General features: G+C 38.7%; 2 protein-coding genes across 3 annotated transcripts; both read left to right on the forward strand.

Annotated features, from left to right (window-relative positions):
* Nucleotides 1-1033: 1033 nt before the first annotated feature.
* polm (polymerase (DNA directed), mu) lies at nt 1034-11303 on the forward strand. Of its 2 annotated transcripts, none has more exons than XM_053515694.1 (11): nt 1034-1419; nt 1503-1686; nt 1986-2084; nt 7155-7325; nt 7399-7470; nt 7572-7692; nt 7767-7920; nt 8253-8355; nt 9619-9912; nt 10079-10162; nt 10893-11303. In XM_053515694.1, exons 1-11 carry the CDS (start codon nt 1238-1240, stop codon nt 10977-10979), a joined length of 1551 nt encoding a protein of 516 aa, XP_053371669.1. In that variant the 5' UTR covers nt 1034-1237; the 3' UTR covers nt 10980-11303. The 2 variants fall into 2 exon arrangements, with proteins under 2 accessions (XP_053371669.1, XP_053371670.1); XM_053515695.1 differs by having other exon boundaries at nt 7788-7920.
* Nucleotides 11304-17617: 6314 nt separating this feature from the next.
* Nucleotides 17618-19038, forward strand: ved (ventrally expressed dharma/bozozok antagonist). The gene is made up of 3 exons (XM_053515735.1): nt 17618-17906; nt 18213-18469; nt 18697-19038. The coding sequence occupies exons 1-3, from the start codon at nt 17618-17620 to the stop codon at nt 19036-19038; spliced, it is 888 nt and encodes a 295-aa protein (XP_053371710.1).
* The last annotated feature ends 90 nt before the right edge of the window (nt 19039-19128 follow it).

A 19128-nucleotide genomic window follows, 5' to 3' on the forward strand; every position in this document is an offset into this window, starting at 1 on the left:
AGTAATGTGACCACCATCAGGGATTACTGTAAAAAACATAAATATAGAAATGTAGCTACCGCTTTTGCTATTTGATGTGCATCTGTGTGGTCGCCATACTGGGGCGATCAAACGTCAATTGCTGAAAGTATGTGCTGCATTTGGATAATTTTTCACAATAAGCCGCAATTTCATTATATTTTACTATTATGTTACATAGTTAATGTGTAATACTGCTTGAGACTATCCAGAAAATGACTTGACACCCTTGTCATAATGTCTCTTAAACATCAAAAATATCATTACTGAAACATGAAATTATATCTTCATAATTTGTTTCATAGAAAAATATGTTAGAAATGTGTTCATGGTTTTGAGATTACACACACTAACAATATCAATATTTATGCTGTTAGGTTAATGCACTGACTGCATTATTCAGTTAGCTATGTGTCAAAATTAATTTTGAGAATGCTGTGTCTAAGCTTCTCCAAATATCTTGGAATAAGGTAAGCTTGAACTTACTCAGTGTGGAAGAACTTGACTGGCCCCAACACAGAGCCCTGACCTCAACCCAATCGAGCATCTTTAGGATGATCTGGGATGAGCAGACATTGCAAGCCAGGCCTTTTCGTCCAACATCTGTGTCTGACCTCATAAATGCTCTACAGAATGAATTATTTCAAGCTTAACTTATAAAAAATAAAAAAAAACTACACAAAAACACATAAATTGAAAATCTATCTAGACAAAAGTATTAGGCCAAACCTGTTAATTATGGAATTCAGGCCCTTCACTGGGGATAAAGGACCTGATTGAAACACCTGAATTCAATAATTACTTTTAAATACTTTTGTCTAGATAGATTTTCAATTTTGTGTATTTTATTATTATTAACTTGCACTTTAATTTGGTGATTGAGTATTTATTTATTTATCTATTTAGCTAGTTTTTGGTCTGGTTTCCAGTTCTGGCATACAAACTGAGGATCTGGCAACACAAGCCGGAACTGTTTCGAGCGCATGCGCAGCTGAAGGTTTCCTCACGTCCCTCGCGTGCACTTGCTCGTCATCTGAGAGCTCTCCGCCGGTTTAGTGTCTCTCTGGAGTGAGCAGTGAACTCTCAACCAAACAAACTGACAACCAAATAGCATTGTATATTTATTAACTTTTTTTTTTATCATGACCCGAAAGCTGTTGCTTTCCTGATATAATTAATAAATTGGTAGCTAGCTGGCTAGCAGAGCGTCACAGAGATAATGATTCCCCTAAAACGCAGGAAAGTAACTACAGAGCAAAATGCCAGTCATGCTAACAGCGCTGAGTGTAAATTCCCTGATGTTGCTATCTTTATCGTGGAAAGGAAGATGGGTGCGTCCAGAAAATCCTTCCTGACGCGTCTTGCTCGGAGTAAAGGATTTCTGATAGAAGAGTCTTACAGGTAGACTGCAGGAAACAATCCTCCTGGCACTAAAGCATCCTTACATGTCAGTGTTATAACATGGTAGTGTTTGCTCTTTGCAGCTCTTCCACTACACATGTGGTGTCTGAAAACAACACAGGAGATGAGGTTGAGGTTTGGATTAAGAAACAGGAAACAGAAGGAAAAGTCTCATCCAGCTCTGTCAGTCTTCTGGACATCAGCTGGTTGACTGAGAGCATGGCGAGAGGAAGTCCTGTCCCCATTCAGGACAGACACAGGTTAAAGGTAATAGCTAAACTCTTGTGTCTGTTATTGTGTTATGGTGAAACTTCTTCTCCTTCATTGTTTAACAGCGGTTGGAAATTCAGTAGGTTACATTACTGCTGGCCTCTTAAAGCTGATTTTCCCTGATCTTTTCTTCAGCTTCCCTGTCGACTTTCCAGGCTAGTCCTTCTCAAAAATAACATTAAATGCTTCCTTTCCTGATCAGTGCAATCAGGGGAGTCCCTGTTCGAAAAGACACTTTTAACATTGCTTTCTACTCTCCCTTACGGTGAAACTGATGAGGAGTTATTTCTTTATAGACCAGCCCGAAGCCCTCTGAGCTTACTCCTGTAATTATAATGAAGAGCTACGCCTGTCAGAGGAGAACTCCACTGAAGCACCACAACTTATTCCTTACAGTGAGTCCTTTACATCCTGTCATTTTGATTCACTTTTGGTCATCTTACACACTCTGGCACAATGCACAATCAACTGTGCACAATTCTCCACTCACCAAAGTGTAGTCAGTCGTTTCGTTCCCAAATGTTTTTTAAGCCTAAATAATAAAGCTGTAAATCAGAGGTTGATTCGATTGAAATCTACTCGCTTTTTTTTGACATTGTGACTTTCGATTGCATTTCGATTCAATGTCTGATTTACCTTTATTTCTCTAAAGTTTTTAGGTACAAAGGAACCTTAGCATATAAATTTAATTAATTCTGGAGAAACGTTCTTAAGGATAAAATTAGAATTGTGATACAAATTTCCCATAAAAAAATAATGTAAATGCAGATAATCTGTTCCAGCCTTATAAAAAAATATTTCCAATATTTAAAAAAAAATGTGAAAAAGCATGTAGCTTTGGACCGCCTTCTGAAAGCAATGTTGGTATTGTGGGTTGACTCTTTTGAAACCCACAACTGTTGTAACCAATGAAAATTTTAAACTTTGAAAATTTATAAACACAATACCCTTGGCTTTCCACTGGCACAAACATGTTTTGAACATACGAGCAACGTTTGGTTCAGTTTGTTCATTTGTATGCCAAAAATACCTTGTATGCAGATGCAAATTTCTTGCAAAATTTCCATTTTTAAGGTGAAAGATTTTAAGGAAGGGTATTCGCATGTCGAGCTTCCACTGTATTGAAAACTCCAGAAAGTATCTAATAATCACTGAAATGCTGTGCAACTTTGTGTTGTTGATTGATTAAGGGATAATCTTCTGCTCCACATGCCAGACCAGTAGGTGGCGGTATTTTACCAACACCCAATAAACTCGAGGAGTAAAATAAGTTTGAAACAGTAAAAGCGAAAATCATGAAAAATGTGGATATTTGCAGAAGATGCATGCTGTTTGTAATTTCTGGGAAAAAAGAAAACCCTTTGGAGTATTTTGGATGAATATGGAAGATTGAAAATGGATGAAGGAATTCATCCATGTTTCGTTGATTTAATTTTTTAAAACTTTGCCCAAATCTGTTAAAATGTATGAATCAGTTCTGTCACAACTGACCTATCAGTTAATTAAATAAAGGAATCACCCCACAAAAGATAAATTAAATTGCTAAATCAATAAAATCGCACATCCCTAAGGACAAAGTGGTGGAAGCTGAGAAAGGAAGAATGTTGTGTAGTCTTTAGGAAGAGTAGAGACAGGCTGTGGGTGGTCAGGAGGTGCTTGCAGTTGACTGGACAACTACAGCCAATGTGATCAGGCAGACAGGTAGGAGGTTACTTGGTGTATCATCAGGTAAGGGCAAAGTGGACAAGGAGACTTGGTGGTGGAATAAGGAAGTCCAGGAGTGTATACAGGGAAAGAGGCTAGGTAAGAAGAAGTGGGACACTGAGAGGACTGAAGAGAGTAGACAGGAGTACAGGGAGATGCAGAGTAAGGTGAAGGTAGAGGTGGCAAAGGCCAAACAAAGAGCATATGAGGACTTGTATGCTAGGCTAGACAGTAAGGAGGGAGAGGTGGATCTGTACAGGTTGGCAAGACAGAGAGATAGAGATGGGAAAGATGTGCAGCAGGTTAGAGTGATTAAAGATAGATATGGAAATGTACTGACAGATACCAGAAGGGTGATGGGAAGATGGAAGGAGTACTTTAAGGAGTTGATGAATAAGAAAAATGAAAGAGAACAAAGAGTAGAAAAGGTGACTGTTGTGGAACAGGAAGTAGCAAATATTAGTAGAAGTGAGGTGAGAAGGGCGTTGAAGATGATGAAGAGTGGAAAGGCTGTTGGTCCTGATGACATACCCGTGGAGGTATGGAAGTGCTTAGGAGAGGTGGCAGTAGAGTTTCTGACTAGTTTGTTTAACAAGATCTTGGAGAGTGAGAGGATTCCAGAGGAATGGAGGAGAAGTGTATTGGTGCCAATTTTTAAGAACAAGGGAGATGTGCAAAGCTGTGGCAATTATAGAGGTATAAAGCTAATGAGCTAGACAATGAAGCTGTGGGAAAGAGTAGTGGAAGCCAGGGTAAGGGCAGAGGTGAGCATTTGTGAGCAGCAATAAGGTTTTATGCCTAGAAAGAGCACATCAGATGCAGTATTTGCTTTGAGGATGCTGGCGGAGAAGTACAGAGCAGGTAACAGGGAGTTGCATTGTGTCTTTGTAGATTTAGAAAAAGCATATGACAGGGTGCCAAGAGAGGAGCTGTGGTATTGTATGAGAAGGTCTGGAGTGGCAGAGAAGTATGTTAGAGTGGTGCAGGACATGTATGAGAGCTGTAAGACAGTGGTGAGATGTGCTGTAGGTGTGACAGAAAAGTTCAAGGTGGAGGTGGGTCTGCATCAAGGATCGCCTCTAAGCCCCTTTTTGTTTGCTCTGGTGATGGTGATGGTTTGCTCTGATGAGGCTACAGGGAGCAGAGGTAAAGAAGGTGCAGGATTTTAAGTACTTAGGGTCAACGGACCAGAGCAACGGAGAGTGTTTAAAGGAGGTGAAGAGGCGGGTACAAGCAGGTTGGAATGGGTGGAGAAAAGTGTCAGGTGTGTTGTGCGATAAAAGAGTGTGAGCGAAAATAAAAGGAAAGGTGTTCAAGACAGTGGTGAAACCAGCGATGCTCTACGGCTTAGAGACAGTGGCGCTGAAGAAAAGACAGGAGGCAGAGTTGGAGGTAGCAGAACTGAAGATGTTGAGGTTTCCCTTTGGGAGTGACAAGGATGGATAGGATCAAGAGTGGCGACCCCTGAAAGGGAACAGCCGAAAGACAAAGAAGAAGATGCTGTACGCCTTGTGTCTTTCAATAAGAGACCATTGAGCAATATGTTTGTAATAAACAGCAAAACTTTCCTTAATGTTTCATTATCATAACCTTATGGGTATTATTTATTTTTTTTACTTTTTTTCATCATCTTACTCATCATCTATACCAGTGGTTCTCAAACATTTTCTGTCATTAAGGGGGTGGGCGAATTTTCAAGCCCCACTTGTCAACAAAATGATAACGAAAACGGCCAAGTGTACTATTTATTGAAAAATCTATTTCTAAACCAGTAAGATCAAATAACACCAAGTTTAAAACAGATAAAATACACGTGCAATTGTTATAACAGGCTTACTTTGTCACTTATCTAGAGCTTTCTTTCAAAAAAGTTAAGTGGCTTATTAACGTGACTAGGGTGTGTTGTCGATAAGTGTCTTCCTACTTTGTCTCATGCTGTCTGCTGCCAGCGGTTTAAGACACAAAACACACACGGGTCTCTCCTCTGCCCCCACCATCCCCACCATGAATCCAAGCGCAACACAGCCTTCATCATGTTTTCCTTTCGGCTGGATTTTTGGTTGATTAGGCTGATTGTGCTGAATCACCTGCTTATTTGTGGTCCATGTGACAAATGTATCCATTGATGTTATTATGCTCACTACATACAGTACGCTACTATATTATAATAGTAATAATATATTTGATATTAAAAAACCTTTGAATGCATGTCCTAATATAATATTTGATAGAGATTATGTAGGGGGGCAATCCGTGGCAGGGGGGCATTTTAGCGCATAACACCTGTTTGTGTCCGCGGTAAAGTTAGTTTGATATTCACATCTCCGAATTCAATACCTGCGTAAATAAACCCGCGAATAAGATACCCACATATATTTCCTCTCTACATTGTCTTTAAGCTACATCCGCCTTAAATTATACATGTTTAAAAGCATAAACACCATTATTCTCTACGGCGCAACGAATAATTTAGGGATCATCACAAAATGTCGCACACCAACAAAAAGCGTAGAACGATATTGATCTTTCCTTCTGTTCAGCGCCTGAAGGATCAAAAAGCAACTTTGTTGCCACACTGGAAACTAGAAATGCCAGACTAGTACTGCCTGATAAAATATTTATTTTTAACAAAAATACAGAAACATCAGAATACACATAGGAATAAATAAAATGACATATATAATCCCGAATGTTTCCTTATATATTGTTCCTTTGCAATTAACATGCCGACGTTAAACCGTTATTGTTGCACTATGGTTCTACTTTTTCTGTGATGTTATTTTAATTTACTTGTATTAATGATTCATTTCTTTGTGTGTCATTATTTAGTTTCGAGTGTCCGATAAAGAAAATAAAGATTAAATAAATCAATAAAGAAAAGCATGAATTAGAATAGGTACTTTCCTATTATTTTCCACTAATTCTCTCCCGTTCATTGCGCCCCACCTGTCATATCTGTATTCCCCACTAGTGGGGCGTGCCCCACACTTTGAGAACCACTGATCTATACCAATTTACTGTATACAGGGTAACTGGGGGGCCTGGAGCCTATCCCAGAAGACTTCCATTACAGGCCACACACATACAGTACACACTTACACTCTGGGCAATTAGCTTAAGCTGTGAGTCTTTGGTATGTGGGAGGAAACCAGAGCACCCGAAGGAAACCCACCAAGCTCGGGGAGAACATGCAAACTCCATGCACACAGACCCCGAGGCCGGAATCGAACCAGGACCCTGGAGGTGCAAGGCGACAGTGCTAAACTAAGCCACTGTGCTGCCAAACAGTGGTATGACTTGAAAAAAAAAAAAAAAAAAACGTACAATTTGTGAACTCGCTTCACATGGCTTTCCACTGATGCAAACAAGTTTTAAAAGGCTCCGGAACGTACATCGACTTAGTCTGCGTTCTGTTCGGTTTGTTTTTTCGTATTTTGAAAATGCGTTGTATGGAAATGCAAATTTCGTGCAAAATTTTGTAAGGGGAAAATTTGTAAGGGAGGGCATTTGTATGCAGAGGTTTCACTGTTATATTATATTATATTGGTGTTTTATATTTTAATTATTTTCAGAATTTGACCCCACAAACAGTCAGTGGTTTACAATACCATCTAGCTTAAACCTGAGTGGTGTGTTGTTTGTTCTCTCTCTCATGGGAATTTGGTGGGACTGGCGTCCCGTTCGGGTTAAATTTCTGGAAATTTTTTTATTTTTTATTTACTTTAAATCCTAAAATTTGTGCTGCTCCGTATGTTTCCCAGGAAGCTCTGGAGGTCTTGGCTGAAAATGCAGAATTCAGTGAGAATGAAGGCAGAAGCGTTGCCTTTCGAAGGTCATCGTCTGTCTTGAAGGCACTTCCATATATTGTGCGTACAATGCAAGACTTGAAGGGCTTGCCCTGCTTGGGTGATCATTCCCTGAGAGTTATAAAGGTGAGAGATATCTCCGGTTCATATCTATCTACAGTAAGTGGCTCTCTTGCTGAAATGAACATCTCTCTTTTAGGAGATTTTAGAAGACGGCACCTCGAGTGAAGTGGAGTCAACAAGACAGTCTGAGCAGTTTCAAGCCATGAAGGTTAGCAATTGACATATTTTAGTGTATGCTATGTAATACATGCAATAAAATTCCTATTCAAAAAAATTATATATATCTTTTACCCGGTTCCATGTCCTTAGGCACTGACTGGTGTTTTTGGTGTAGGAGTAAGGACTGCAGATCGGTGGTTTAGGGAAGGTATACGTAGCCCATTAGACCTTATAGACACAGGACAAAAGCTGAACCACGCACAGCAAGCAGGTAAAGAATGATTTCTGTTCAGGAATTAAATAATATACAATTAATGATTCAGTTTGTCTATAGCATCTTTATAGCTGTCTCTTTCCGATTGTTAGGAGTGCAGTATTATAATGATCTGAACACACCTGTCACTAAAAAGGAGGCTATGGTCATAAGTGACATTGTCGAGAAGGCGGTAAAAGCTGTGCTGCCTGGGGCAATTATTACACTGACAGGAGGATTCAGAAGGTGTTTGTATAAACAATTTGTTTGTATAGTTTAAAGCATTAGGTACAGCTGCATCATGGATAAAAAAAAATATTTTGCTTAATATCTTATTCATGATTATTAACTTTATTTGACTAATTTTAGATTTTATTGCACTTTCTGTCATAACTATTGTTCTACAAAATGAATTAACAGCTTCCGACTATTGAGAGATAAGAAGAATACTAGATTTAGCTCATTAGCTCCACTATGCTAAACTTAACAAGATCCTGATTAACTGAGTCACACAGCTGCCTCTAAAACTCTAATCGTATACATGTGGCTTATAGTACCTTTATATTTATATTTTTAAGGGGTAAGGAGGTAGGCCATGATGTGGACTTTCTCATAACACACACAGAAGAGGGGGCAGAGGAAAAATTGATGCCCAAAATTGTGAACTATTTGGAGAATCAGGTAATCAGTGATAATTTTGAAATATTATAAATGGCACTGATTTTATGTTAAAGGTTTACTTTTATCTTAGGAATCCTATGTACAGTAACTACTGTATACAGTGGTAAAATAGTAATATGATTAATATAATGCTATAGTAGAATAGATAGAGACATTGTCAAGTTATTGTCACATGTTCAACATCACGTCAAGGATCATTTTGTTATTTTTTTGGGTTTCTGCTGAAGGTAAAGCGGATTGTAATTGAGATTAAAACATTAACAAGCTTTCTCCTTGCCCATAACTAATAGCATCTTCTTTAGTGTGTTTAACCAGTTGTTTTATGATTTGTAAGTTCTTTTAATGCTGTCCAGAAATTGCAAAGCCCTCAGAAATCTTTAGCACAATAAAAGAAAACCAATGGATTGTAAATAGCAAAGACTATTAGATTTATAGACTTAAAGGTGAAATAAAAATGCCTTGCCTAAAAAGCAGGGACTTTTATTTTTGGCCACATTTTAGAAAGATTATACAGAATCGCATGATCTAATGGAAAACATTTATTTAAAAGCATATTTTTGCTGATCCACACACCACTTGGCACAGGTTTTACACCAAATGTCCTTCCTGATTTAACCCTCCCATTTTATCTGTGCTTGGGACCAGCACTGAATCCAGTTGCTGAGGTTTGGGCATTGGGTTGGAATCAAACGAGAATCCTACTGAGCCACCAATGCTCATTTATTTAAAATCATATTGTAAATAAATGTTGACATATTTAAGCAGTTTGACATGATTAGGCTATTAAATACGTGTGTGTGTGTATATATATATAAAACACCTGTTCAATTTTCCATTAATGCAATTATCTACTCAACCAATCACATGGCAGTTGCTTCAATGGACACCTCAAAGCAGCTTTACAGAAATCCAGATTTAGATCCTCAATAAGCAAAGCAGATGTTACAGTGACAGTGGAGAAACTGAGTGGACATAAGGAGGATAATATAGGAACGAGACACAAAAGGGAATTGCACTATATAAAATAAAATTGCAGTGTATAAAAATAAAATATTCGTAAGAATGTGAAACCTGTTAAAAGAGTTTTTTTAAACACTTTATATGCACACTGACATTAGGAATAACTAGACATAAGCAGATACCATGATGTAATATGTTGTAAATTGTTTATTCTATGTTGCCATTATGACATACTAGCTGTTATTTTATTGCCAGAGTCATGTTTGGAATTTTTTACTTAAAGCTCTTAATTTTCATTCCTAGGGTTTGCTTTTGTACCAGAAAACAACTAGGAATTCTTACCTAGAGAGTAAAGATGGACCCGCACGTCCTCCTAGTAACATGGACCGATTTGAGAGATGCTTCTCTATATTCAGGCTTGAGCAATTCAAAGTGGACTGTGATACCTCTGTTAAAGCTTCTTTGGACAGCTCTGGTACGACAGATAAAAATGAAGAAAGTTACTCTGGTTCCTCGTGGAGAGCTGTTCGAGTCGATCTTGTAGTCAGTCCTTACAGTCAGTTTGCATTCGCTACACTAGGCTGGACGGGGTCCAAGGTAAGGTGGATTACTAACAAATGATGCATTGATCCATCCTCAGATAGTATTTCTTCCATACATGGTGCTGATTTCATAATGCAGTAATAACAGCATTGTGTTTATGGGTTAAATGCACCTCTAAGGGAAACTAAACTAAATGTGTTAAAACACTTTCCTTGTGTAGCTCTTTGAGAGGGAGCTGAGGCGCTGGGCAGGACAGGAAAAAGGGATGTCCTTGAGTAGTCATGCACTCTACGACAGCAAAAAAGTAAGCACATAAACCATCTTATATACAGTACCAGTTAAAAGTTTAAACGTTACTGGAGATTTCCAGAACAATAAAAAACACACATGGCGTTAAGTCTTTAATTGACAACAACGATAACAGTCAGTTGATATTTTATGACATGAAGGTCAGCTGTTATGAAATAGTTCTTGCAAGAAGAGTAATGTCGAGTGCATTTGCAAAACCCATCAAGCACCATAATGAAACTGAGTCTTCCCAGGAAAGCAAGACCTAAACTCACCTCTGCTGCAGAGGACAAGTTCATTTAGAGTCACCAGCATCAAAAACCCAATTAATAAACAGCACTTTAGATTAGAGACGTGATAAAGGCTTTAAAGAGTATCTCTATCAACTGTTCAGTTCAAGTGTGAGGTGTGTGTGTGTGTATGTAGTGAAAATCTTTTGTAGTTTCAGAACTAAAGAGACAAACTCTAAGCTTTAATTATTGGCTTATTTTTGAGATTAGTGGGAAATTTGTGAATATTTGATCGTTCTTTCAATCCTTTGTGAGTAAGTGGTTATGGACTAATTGCATAGCTTTACCCGATGTTTGTAATTTATTCTCAGATCTTTAGAGTTTAAAACTGATGTTGTTATGAGAATAATAGAAATAATAACAGGACAGTTGTCTTGCATATACTAGTCTGCTAGTTCTCCTCATTTTAAATTCTTCTTCTGCACTTGTGTGTCTGTGTCTGTATGTGTTTTATAGCAGTGTTACTTTCGAGCAGACTCAGAAGAGGAAATTTTCTCCCATTTGGGCCTGGAGTACATTCCACCTTCAGAGAGGAACGCGTGATGCACTTCAGGTTTACACTCTACCTCAGCTGATGGTTCATTCTGCCGGCCTTGCACCATCACCATATTAAATTACTTATTTTAAACTATGCAGAAAGATTTGAGGAATAATGATGATTATTAATTATTCTTGTTGTTAATCAATTTTATACGATTAAATAAGAATTAGATTATTTTATAAGAAAGAATCTAATTATAATTCTTTATAAATATAAATTATAATGTATAATTGTTACATATGCTTTAAAGAGTATCATTGTCTTTACTACTGTTAATACTAAAACTGATTTTATCTATCAAATGGAAAGACAGACGTTGATGTATTTATTATGTAGCAAAAGTATAAACAAATAAAATATTTTATCATTTGAAAATGTCCTTTTTTTCCTACACAGTCTTGTTTTATTTAAAATAACAATTTATATTCATTATAAAGCCTGTTTAAGTTTATATATTCCGTGAGGTTTCAGACTTGGGGGATGAGCTGTATAGCAGCTGGTGTTTGCGTGAATGCATTTGTGTGATGCATATTGCCGAATGTGCAGTATGCATTTGCAGTCAAGCCACATATATTTTTACGTATACGTGCACCTGGCATGTTTTGGCCTCCTTTTTCTAACTGTCATTTTTTTCTTCCAACACTAAACGTTTTGAATGATCACCTTAACATGGTTATTTGTCTAATAGTGTTCTTATGAGTGTTTGTTTAGTGCCTTCTTAATTCAAAAGCATTTGTACTGTATGAAATAGTGGTTGTATATTTAGTGTGTAGCATAATGATTTTATGTTTAATTCACGGTTATGAAGCCAAAACCTGTATCTCTTTTTTATTATTATTTGTGATGTATTTGTACCAGCACACTTTTTATCATGACATCTTGACAGTTTTAGGTGTAGTTAATGTTATAAAAAGTCTTAGTCACTTTGGGGTTTTTGTGGGTTTTGTTGATCCTCACTTATGCATGAAACCAGTCAGAAACAGTTAAACCGGTCATAAACTATACCATCCACCTTTCGCAAGCCACCTAACTGACGTCCTTTGAACTTCAAAAGACAGCCTAGCACCTTGTAGTGTTCATTACACCACCTTTTAACAGGAAAAGGAAAGCCCCAAATGTAACTCTCCCCCTCCCCAGTGAAGACTCTCCTGACACTCTTTTCATGCCCCATTCACAAACATGTCAGCAGTTCCTCGGCTCCTCTGCGACCTGGACTGGGAGTTTTGAATGTGGATCCGTGTGAATTGTGGGTGGTGGTTAGGGGGGGGGGGATCAGTAATGCTCAATAGGCCTTAATCCCTTCTTGACACTTTTTTCTTTCACAGCCCAGAAGTGTGAAAGCAAAAGTCTTGTGAATAGGAGACGACAAGGGTGTGATGTCTTTGTAATCCAGCAGGGACCGGCAGAAGACATCAGGCACTTGAAGTCAGTGTCCGTCGTCTCGAGCCGAGCTCAGGGGCCGAAGGTCTGAGTGGATTCTACCTCGAAGCCAAGGGCCTGAGTCTCTTCAACCCCCCACTTCTCTTTTTGTTGTCAAATAACCATAGGGTTTTAGAACGAGACCAGCTCCACCGGTTACCGCTTTAAAGTTCCTACTGATTAGGATCAATAAGGGAGGGTTAATGGGGGTATTGTAGTCAAAATGATGTGATTATAAGATGAACTGAAAGTTGGAGAAAAGCTCTAAGGAGACAAGGTCTATGGGCTGCTTTTAATTAACCCAAAGAAATCTATCCAGTTATGTGTTTTTAATACAAACACTGGTTTGCATACAATCTGGCTTAAAAAAACGATATTTTAAGCAACATGCATCCTGTCAGAAATCGGACAGATAATAAATACTTCCAATAATCAAAACTCTGGGTATAAGTCAGTTTTTCTGTACAGATCTGTACAGTGTAGCACAAAGCCTTTAGTTAAGGTGTACAGCTGTAAGTTTATTTTTAAAGGAGCTCTTATGTGGCTCTTGGGTAAAATCTCAGACGGCCTTGACTATATAATTTTCAACCAAGCATAAATACTTCTATGCAACCTTTCAAATTAATACTTAAATATATGTTAATTGTTTTGTAGAGGATTAAACAACATTTACACTGTAGTTTTTGCTTTATGTCGTAAAGATAGCAGACTGAGCATGTATCTGAGCAAGAACTAGAAAGGAAACTTGTCTAAATCTCTCCAAGCCCAAACCAGCTGTGATGTGGATGCAATCACACCCTGTAAGGCAGAACATTACCCTTATTACCCTCTCACATCTAATAAAGCTATATGGAGGCGTTCCCATCCTGTGTGAAATATGACGGCTCCGGGTGGCTTGACAGAAACTCGCGTGTCTTTGGTCGCTACGTTCAGGGACGAAGACAGGCCAGTCAGGGAAGGGATGATACATTTGCGTCCCTAACAGGGCAGCAAACAGCACCCATTAGAGATGAAAGGGGATTAGCGAAGGGAATCAAAGGCAATCACGGCTGGAGCCCATTTACTTTGAGAGACTGTCGTCTGTACTACCTCTAAAGGCTGACTGGGAGGGGGGGGGGCACTGCTTGAGTGACACTTTCATTGCAATGGTAAGGCCTTAGACTAACGGCTGGTTTAAAAAAGTAATAGATTTACAGAAATAAAGACACAAAGGCAACTCCAGAGTAAACAAAATTGCAAGACTAGCTAATCTTGCTATATATGTATACGATGGTTTATCCTACATTTGCATCTTACTATTTGTACATCAGTAAAAAAAAAAAAAAAAAATGCATGACGTCATACTTTCCAGTATATAGCGACACTGATTTAGCTCTAAACTGATTTCTGAATGAAATTAGTCAAACACCTGCTTAGCAGTCTCATTATCCTGACCACTCAAGATCAGCCCAGGAGCAGACAACACATCTACAGACTGTAATCACTGCTTTGATGGCAGGATCATGGGGACAGGAGGTGGACATGGCGTCTCCTGCTCCTCCCGTCTGTGCTCCATAAAACCAAGCTGCTGTCTGTACTGTATCCCTGTCTCTCTCAGTGTTTCTCTGTATTTCTCGGTATCTCTCTGTGCTACCCCTCACATCAAAGTCATTCCACCTCTTTATCACATCTGACGACCTGAGGAAGCTGGAACCGAGCTGGGGACTGTCCCCCTCACCATGCATTCCACATGGGAGTACAGAAACTCCCCTGCAGCGAGAGATCAGCAGCAGATACAGACAGGCATGAGATCTGGGTTTTGTTATGGCCTTTAACTGAAAGAGCAGGAGCGAGATACCGGCATAGATACGATGAGAGAGAGAGAGAGAGTTAACAAGTTATCTCCCCTTTGAAGTCATAAATAGAGAAAGTTAGGTGGTGTTCATTTGCATGATGGAGCAATCTGGAGCCTTTTTGCAGACTGTCTAACTTGAAAGAGTAAATAATTTTGCAAGAAGGCAAATAATTGAGATGTAGCACACATAATCAGGAGTTTTTATTTTGAATCAGGGACTTTCATGTCAGGGGTTCGTAAATGTGCAACCAAGTTTTCCCATAAAGATAGAAATCCAACTAAATATACATTATTGCAACAAACTCCTGGTCATAACTACCTATAAGAACGTAATTACTAATACACTAAGGTTAAAAAGAACAGGCTATGATTTTCACTAATAATAATAATAATAATAATAATAATAAAACATACTCCATAACATTAACACATTAACATTGTCTATCAATAATATACCAGTAAACTGGTGACAGGATTATGGGCACCCAAGGCTTACGCATACACACAAGGACCAAAGGCCATCCCGTCCCGTCTGATCCCAATGAAAAGCCAATGCAGCACAAATCACTGAAAAAAATCAATCAAAGCCTGGCTATAAGAGAAAAGTGTCTGACTTGGCTTTCAAACTCCCCAGATCCCAATCAGATTGAGCATCCATGAAAAAAAAAAAAAAAAAAAACGGACAAAAAGTCTGACCTACTGATATCCCATCTCACAACCCATAGCACCCAAAGGACCCACTGCCAGACACCACAGTACACCCCTTGAGGCCTTGAGGAGCCGTGCTCAGAGGGGCTGTTATCACACAGGAGACACAAGGGAAACCCAAACCTTGGTGGCTATAATGTTAATGCTTTTAATGTTATGGCTGATCAATGTATATGATAAAAAGTTTGTATAAGGCTGACTATCACTCCCATATCTTATGTACACCTTTTTATTAGAAGCATACAATTATGTTACAGTGTTATAACTATATCATAACATTACAATTTTCCTTCATTGGAACTAAGAGGCAGAAATCTGTTCTATCATGATGCTGTTGAAGGTCCATAAAGGCAAAGCTTGAACCTGAATCCCACTGAACTGATTTTTGGGATGCACCCTAATGCACCTGTCTTAACTAATGCTCCTGTAGCTGAACGAACACAAATCTCCATAGCAATACTCCAAAATCTGGTGGAAAGCCTTTGCAGAAGAATGGAGATTGTTATATCAACAAAGGTGACTAAATCTGGAACAAGTACATATGGGTATGATGGTCAGGTGTCCACAAACTTTTTACTATGTAGTTGAGGTTTCTCTAAAAAAGTGGAACACTGAAAAATATACCAAAGTTAAAGTAATGATATGAACCCATACGTATGAATCATATGTGTATTTTATGTGTATTCGCACTCAGGATTTTAAAATGTAGAATCAGAATTTCGGCCACTCACATGACATCACATGGACTTTTATAATCTCAAGAAGTGTATCAGACAGACTTGGAAGACATGTTCTCCATGGGGCTCTGGCTTACACCTGAAATCTCCACCCACGGCACCATCTTTTCTCTCCTTTGTCTTTTTCTGTCGGATTTTAAGAGGATCAAATTAATCAATCCCAAACAATGAACTTGCATTTGAACCTACTGTATATTTGGCTTAGTGATGATGAATTGGATTGATCGTGTTAATCCCATTAATTAACATTTGAGCAAGATAACTGAGGATTAGCAACACCTTAGATCCTTGTCAATAATATGTGTATTTTTTTTTTCCTTTAGTGCGGCATTACTGGGCTTTTGTCAGCCACAGTGGCTGTGGTTCATTCCCTTTCGGCTAGGGAATAGGCCTGTGTTTATCTGGATGAGAGGTAGAATTGGGCCAGACTGTTGTCTGGGTATTACGTGTAGTGTTCTGTAATCGGCCATTAACCACTTACTGGCACTTCAAAGCAGCAGTGAGCTTTGATACCAATACCAGGGGCCAATGAGGCACGTTTACAGCTACTCACTGTGTGTTTGTCTGATCGGGGGTGTGTGTATTTCTGTCTTTGTGAAACTACAAGATGATCCCGAATACATAATCTGATCTGATTGCATTTTGAGATTATTTAACGTAGCAATACACTACTATTTATTTTTATATTATTATTATTATTATTATTATTATTATTATTTAACAACAAGTAATATGCCATACAAATTCAATGCAAGTACTTTAAATGAAGTATTACCTATTGCAATGGATAACTCACAATGTGCATGTATGTCTATAAGTGTATGCATGATAACAGGTATGATTTTCTTCAAATATATAATAATTTAGATTATTTGCTATTCAATTATCAATTCATTGTCATCCTATTGTCATTGTTCCATCGGGTATTTATGGTGCATTTGAGAAAAGAACCCAATAGTGTAAATAGAGAAGATAGAAAAGAAGGGGGGACTATACAAATGTTTTAGAAATCAAGTTTATTAATCATTTACATAATGTCAATACATAAGTTACTCAATATACAGAGGTTGAGGTAGATGCTTCAGTGTAACACAATGGACAGAAAAAATGCAACCAAACACAAACACTCACACACATACAACAAAATAAATAAATAAATAAATTATCAATTAATCATTTTAAAAACCAACAGATGTATTGTATATAATTTAAAATTATAATGTATTTTTAAAAATGTAACTACAGATTTTATTTGTTAATGACCTGCCTAGCCGAATAAATGTTTGCCATCCTGTGTTCGCAGAATTTTATAACTTATAATCAGAATGATATTTATTTTTTACTAAACAAATCTCAACAAAGCTTGAATGAACATTAATCAGCCATACTTGTTTCGAAGAGCCACTGTATGTCCAGTTTTTAACAATGGAGCTCAGTTGTTATCTCCACACTTATGAAATTTTGAGTATATATAAACACAGACAGACGTTCTACGATGAGAGAGGAGACAGGATCAGAGATGGTTTTGAAAGTCAGGAGGGGGATCTTGGTGCATCACCAGACTTACTGGAGCCAGGAATTAATGGGCTCATTCAGAGGCGATTGAGACGTCTTAATTACCACACTTGTGAAAACTCAAGGGGTGGGGAGTGGAGCAGGGAGGATGTTTCCTTTGATCCTGGCCTATAGTCAATTGTAAATGAGCTAGGATTAGCCCTATAAATACCCCAAGACCTGCACTGGAGGTGGTTATCACCTATCCGAAGACAAACAGTACGCTACCTCATTCACTCAGGCTCAGGACACCGTCCTCTAGAGAACTCTTCTGCTTGGGGATTCCGACCCTCTACCATTAAGAATCTTAGCAGAAAGAAGCATTTTTTTTTTTTTTTTACTTTTTCATTTCTTGGATATATTTGCTATTCCCTGGACCAGATTTGGAATGATGAAGGGACACTTTTCAGTCGAATGGCTCTCCCAAAGCAGCCAGTGCAGTGCTAGTACTCCATCAAGCCCTGGTGCAGTGAGCCGTTCCAGCTCCTGCATCTCCATGGCCTCTGATAGAGCCAGCACATCTGGTACTGTTCCAGAAACTCTCCCTGGTTTCTACAGCAGGAGAGTGGATAAGATGGAAGCCCGGCAGATCCAGTCTGAGCCAGTGGGGCCAGCACCAAGCTTTATTACTGCTCCAAAGAAAGACACTGTCTCTCCCACTGAGAACCTCCAGCATGGTAAGATCTTAATTCATTACAACCATGGTAAAATCTATAGCTAAGCATTAAAATTCTTAAACTGTTGACAATATCACAACAAAATATGATTTTAATCCATTTTGGAAGTTAAAGAGAACATTAAAAGCTTGAGCATTTTGAAGAAGTAAAAATGTGTGAAATATCAGTAGGAGATCATTGATCCTTGAAAATGTGAAGCAAGTTATCTGAATTAACCTTTTCAAAACTTTAGTTCAATCAACTTGATACTATACAGAGATTAAAACGGTCCATTTAACTTTCTTTTCTACATTTTCTCTATTGCAGCACCAGAGTTAGGCTTCAGCAGTGGGACAGAGGAGGAGGAAACATCCGGGTATGAAAGCGAAGGAGGGCGTTCTCTCTCACCCATGGTCACCAAGGAGCCAGCACCTTCAACCTCCCCTGGTACAGGGCGGCGAGCTAGGACAGCCTTCACAGCTGAGCAAATCGACAGTTTAGAGAGAGCATTCAAGAGGAACGCTTATCTCGGAGCTCAGGACAAAGCCGAGCTGTGCAAGAGGCTCAGTCTCTCTGATAAGCAGGTGAGCAGTTTTGCGTTAAAGGAATAGTTGTACTATTGGACCTGATATAGTACTATAGTGCTATGAGGAAATAATTCATTTAGGCTCAGAATCTGCCTTCATTACATTATCATGTCATTTTGTTCTTTACTAATATATTACTATAGTAAATTCTTACTAAAATAATATTGCTAGACTATCACATCGGTCATTATGGAGAGACTAACAACTATTATGTCTTCTCACAGATCAGGAACTGGTTTCAGAACAGACGAATGAAACTGAAGAGGACAGTGCAGGACGCCCTTGCACATGCCTGCCAGGCCAATGTGGCATCACAGTTTATGCCATACCCCGACCTGCAGTCCTTCAGACCAGCACCATACCCAAGTTACTACCCAGCACAAGAGAGCGCGAGTCCCTACATGTGCCCAGCCAATATCCATTACAGCCCTTCTGTTGTGCCCACCCTGTCTGCCAGCGCCCTCTACCAGTACAGATGCCCTCAGGGTCTTTCAGTGGCACCTAGTAATCCGGCTCTTATGCAGCCGTACCAGCCGTACTCTCACCAGTACTTCAGCTCACAGTGAACAATGTCGATTTGAGCCACACGGACTGCTGAGGAACTGATCACATATTTTTAATTTTTTATTTTTTAAATGAAGCATCCCCTTTCTATT

Source organism: Clarias gariepinus, chromosome 17 (genome assembly GCF_024256425.1).
Source record: "Clarias gariepinus isolate MV-2021 ecotype Netherlands chromosome 17, CGAR_prim_01v2, whole genome shotgun sequence".
Lineage (NCBI taxonomy): Eukaryota > Metazoa > Chordata > Actinopteri > Siluriformes > Clariidae > Clarias > Clarias gariepinus.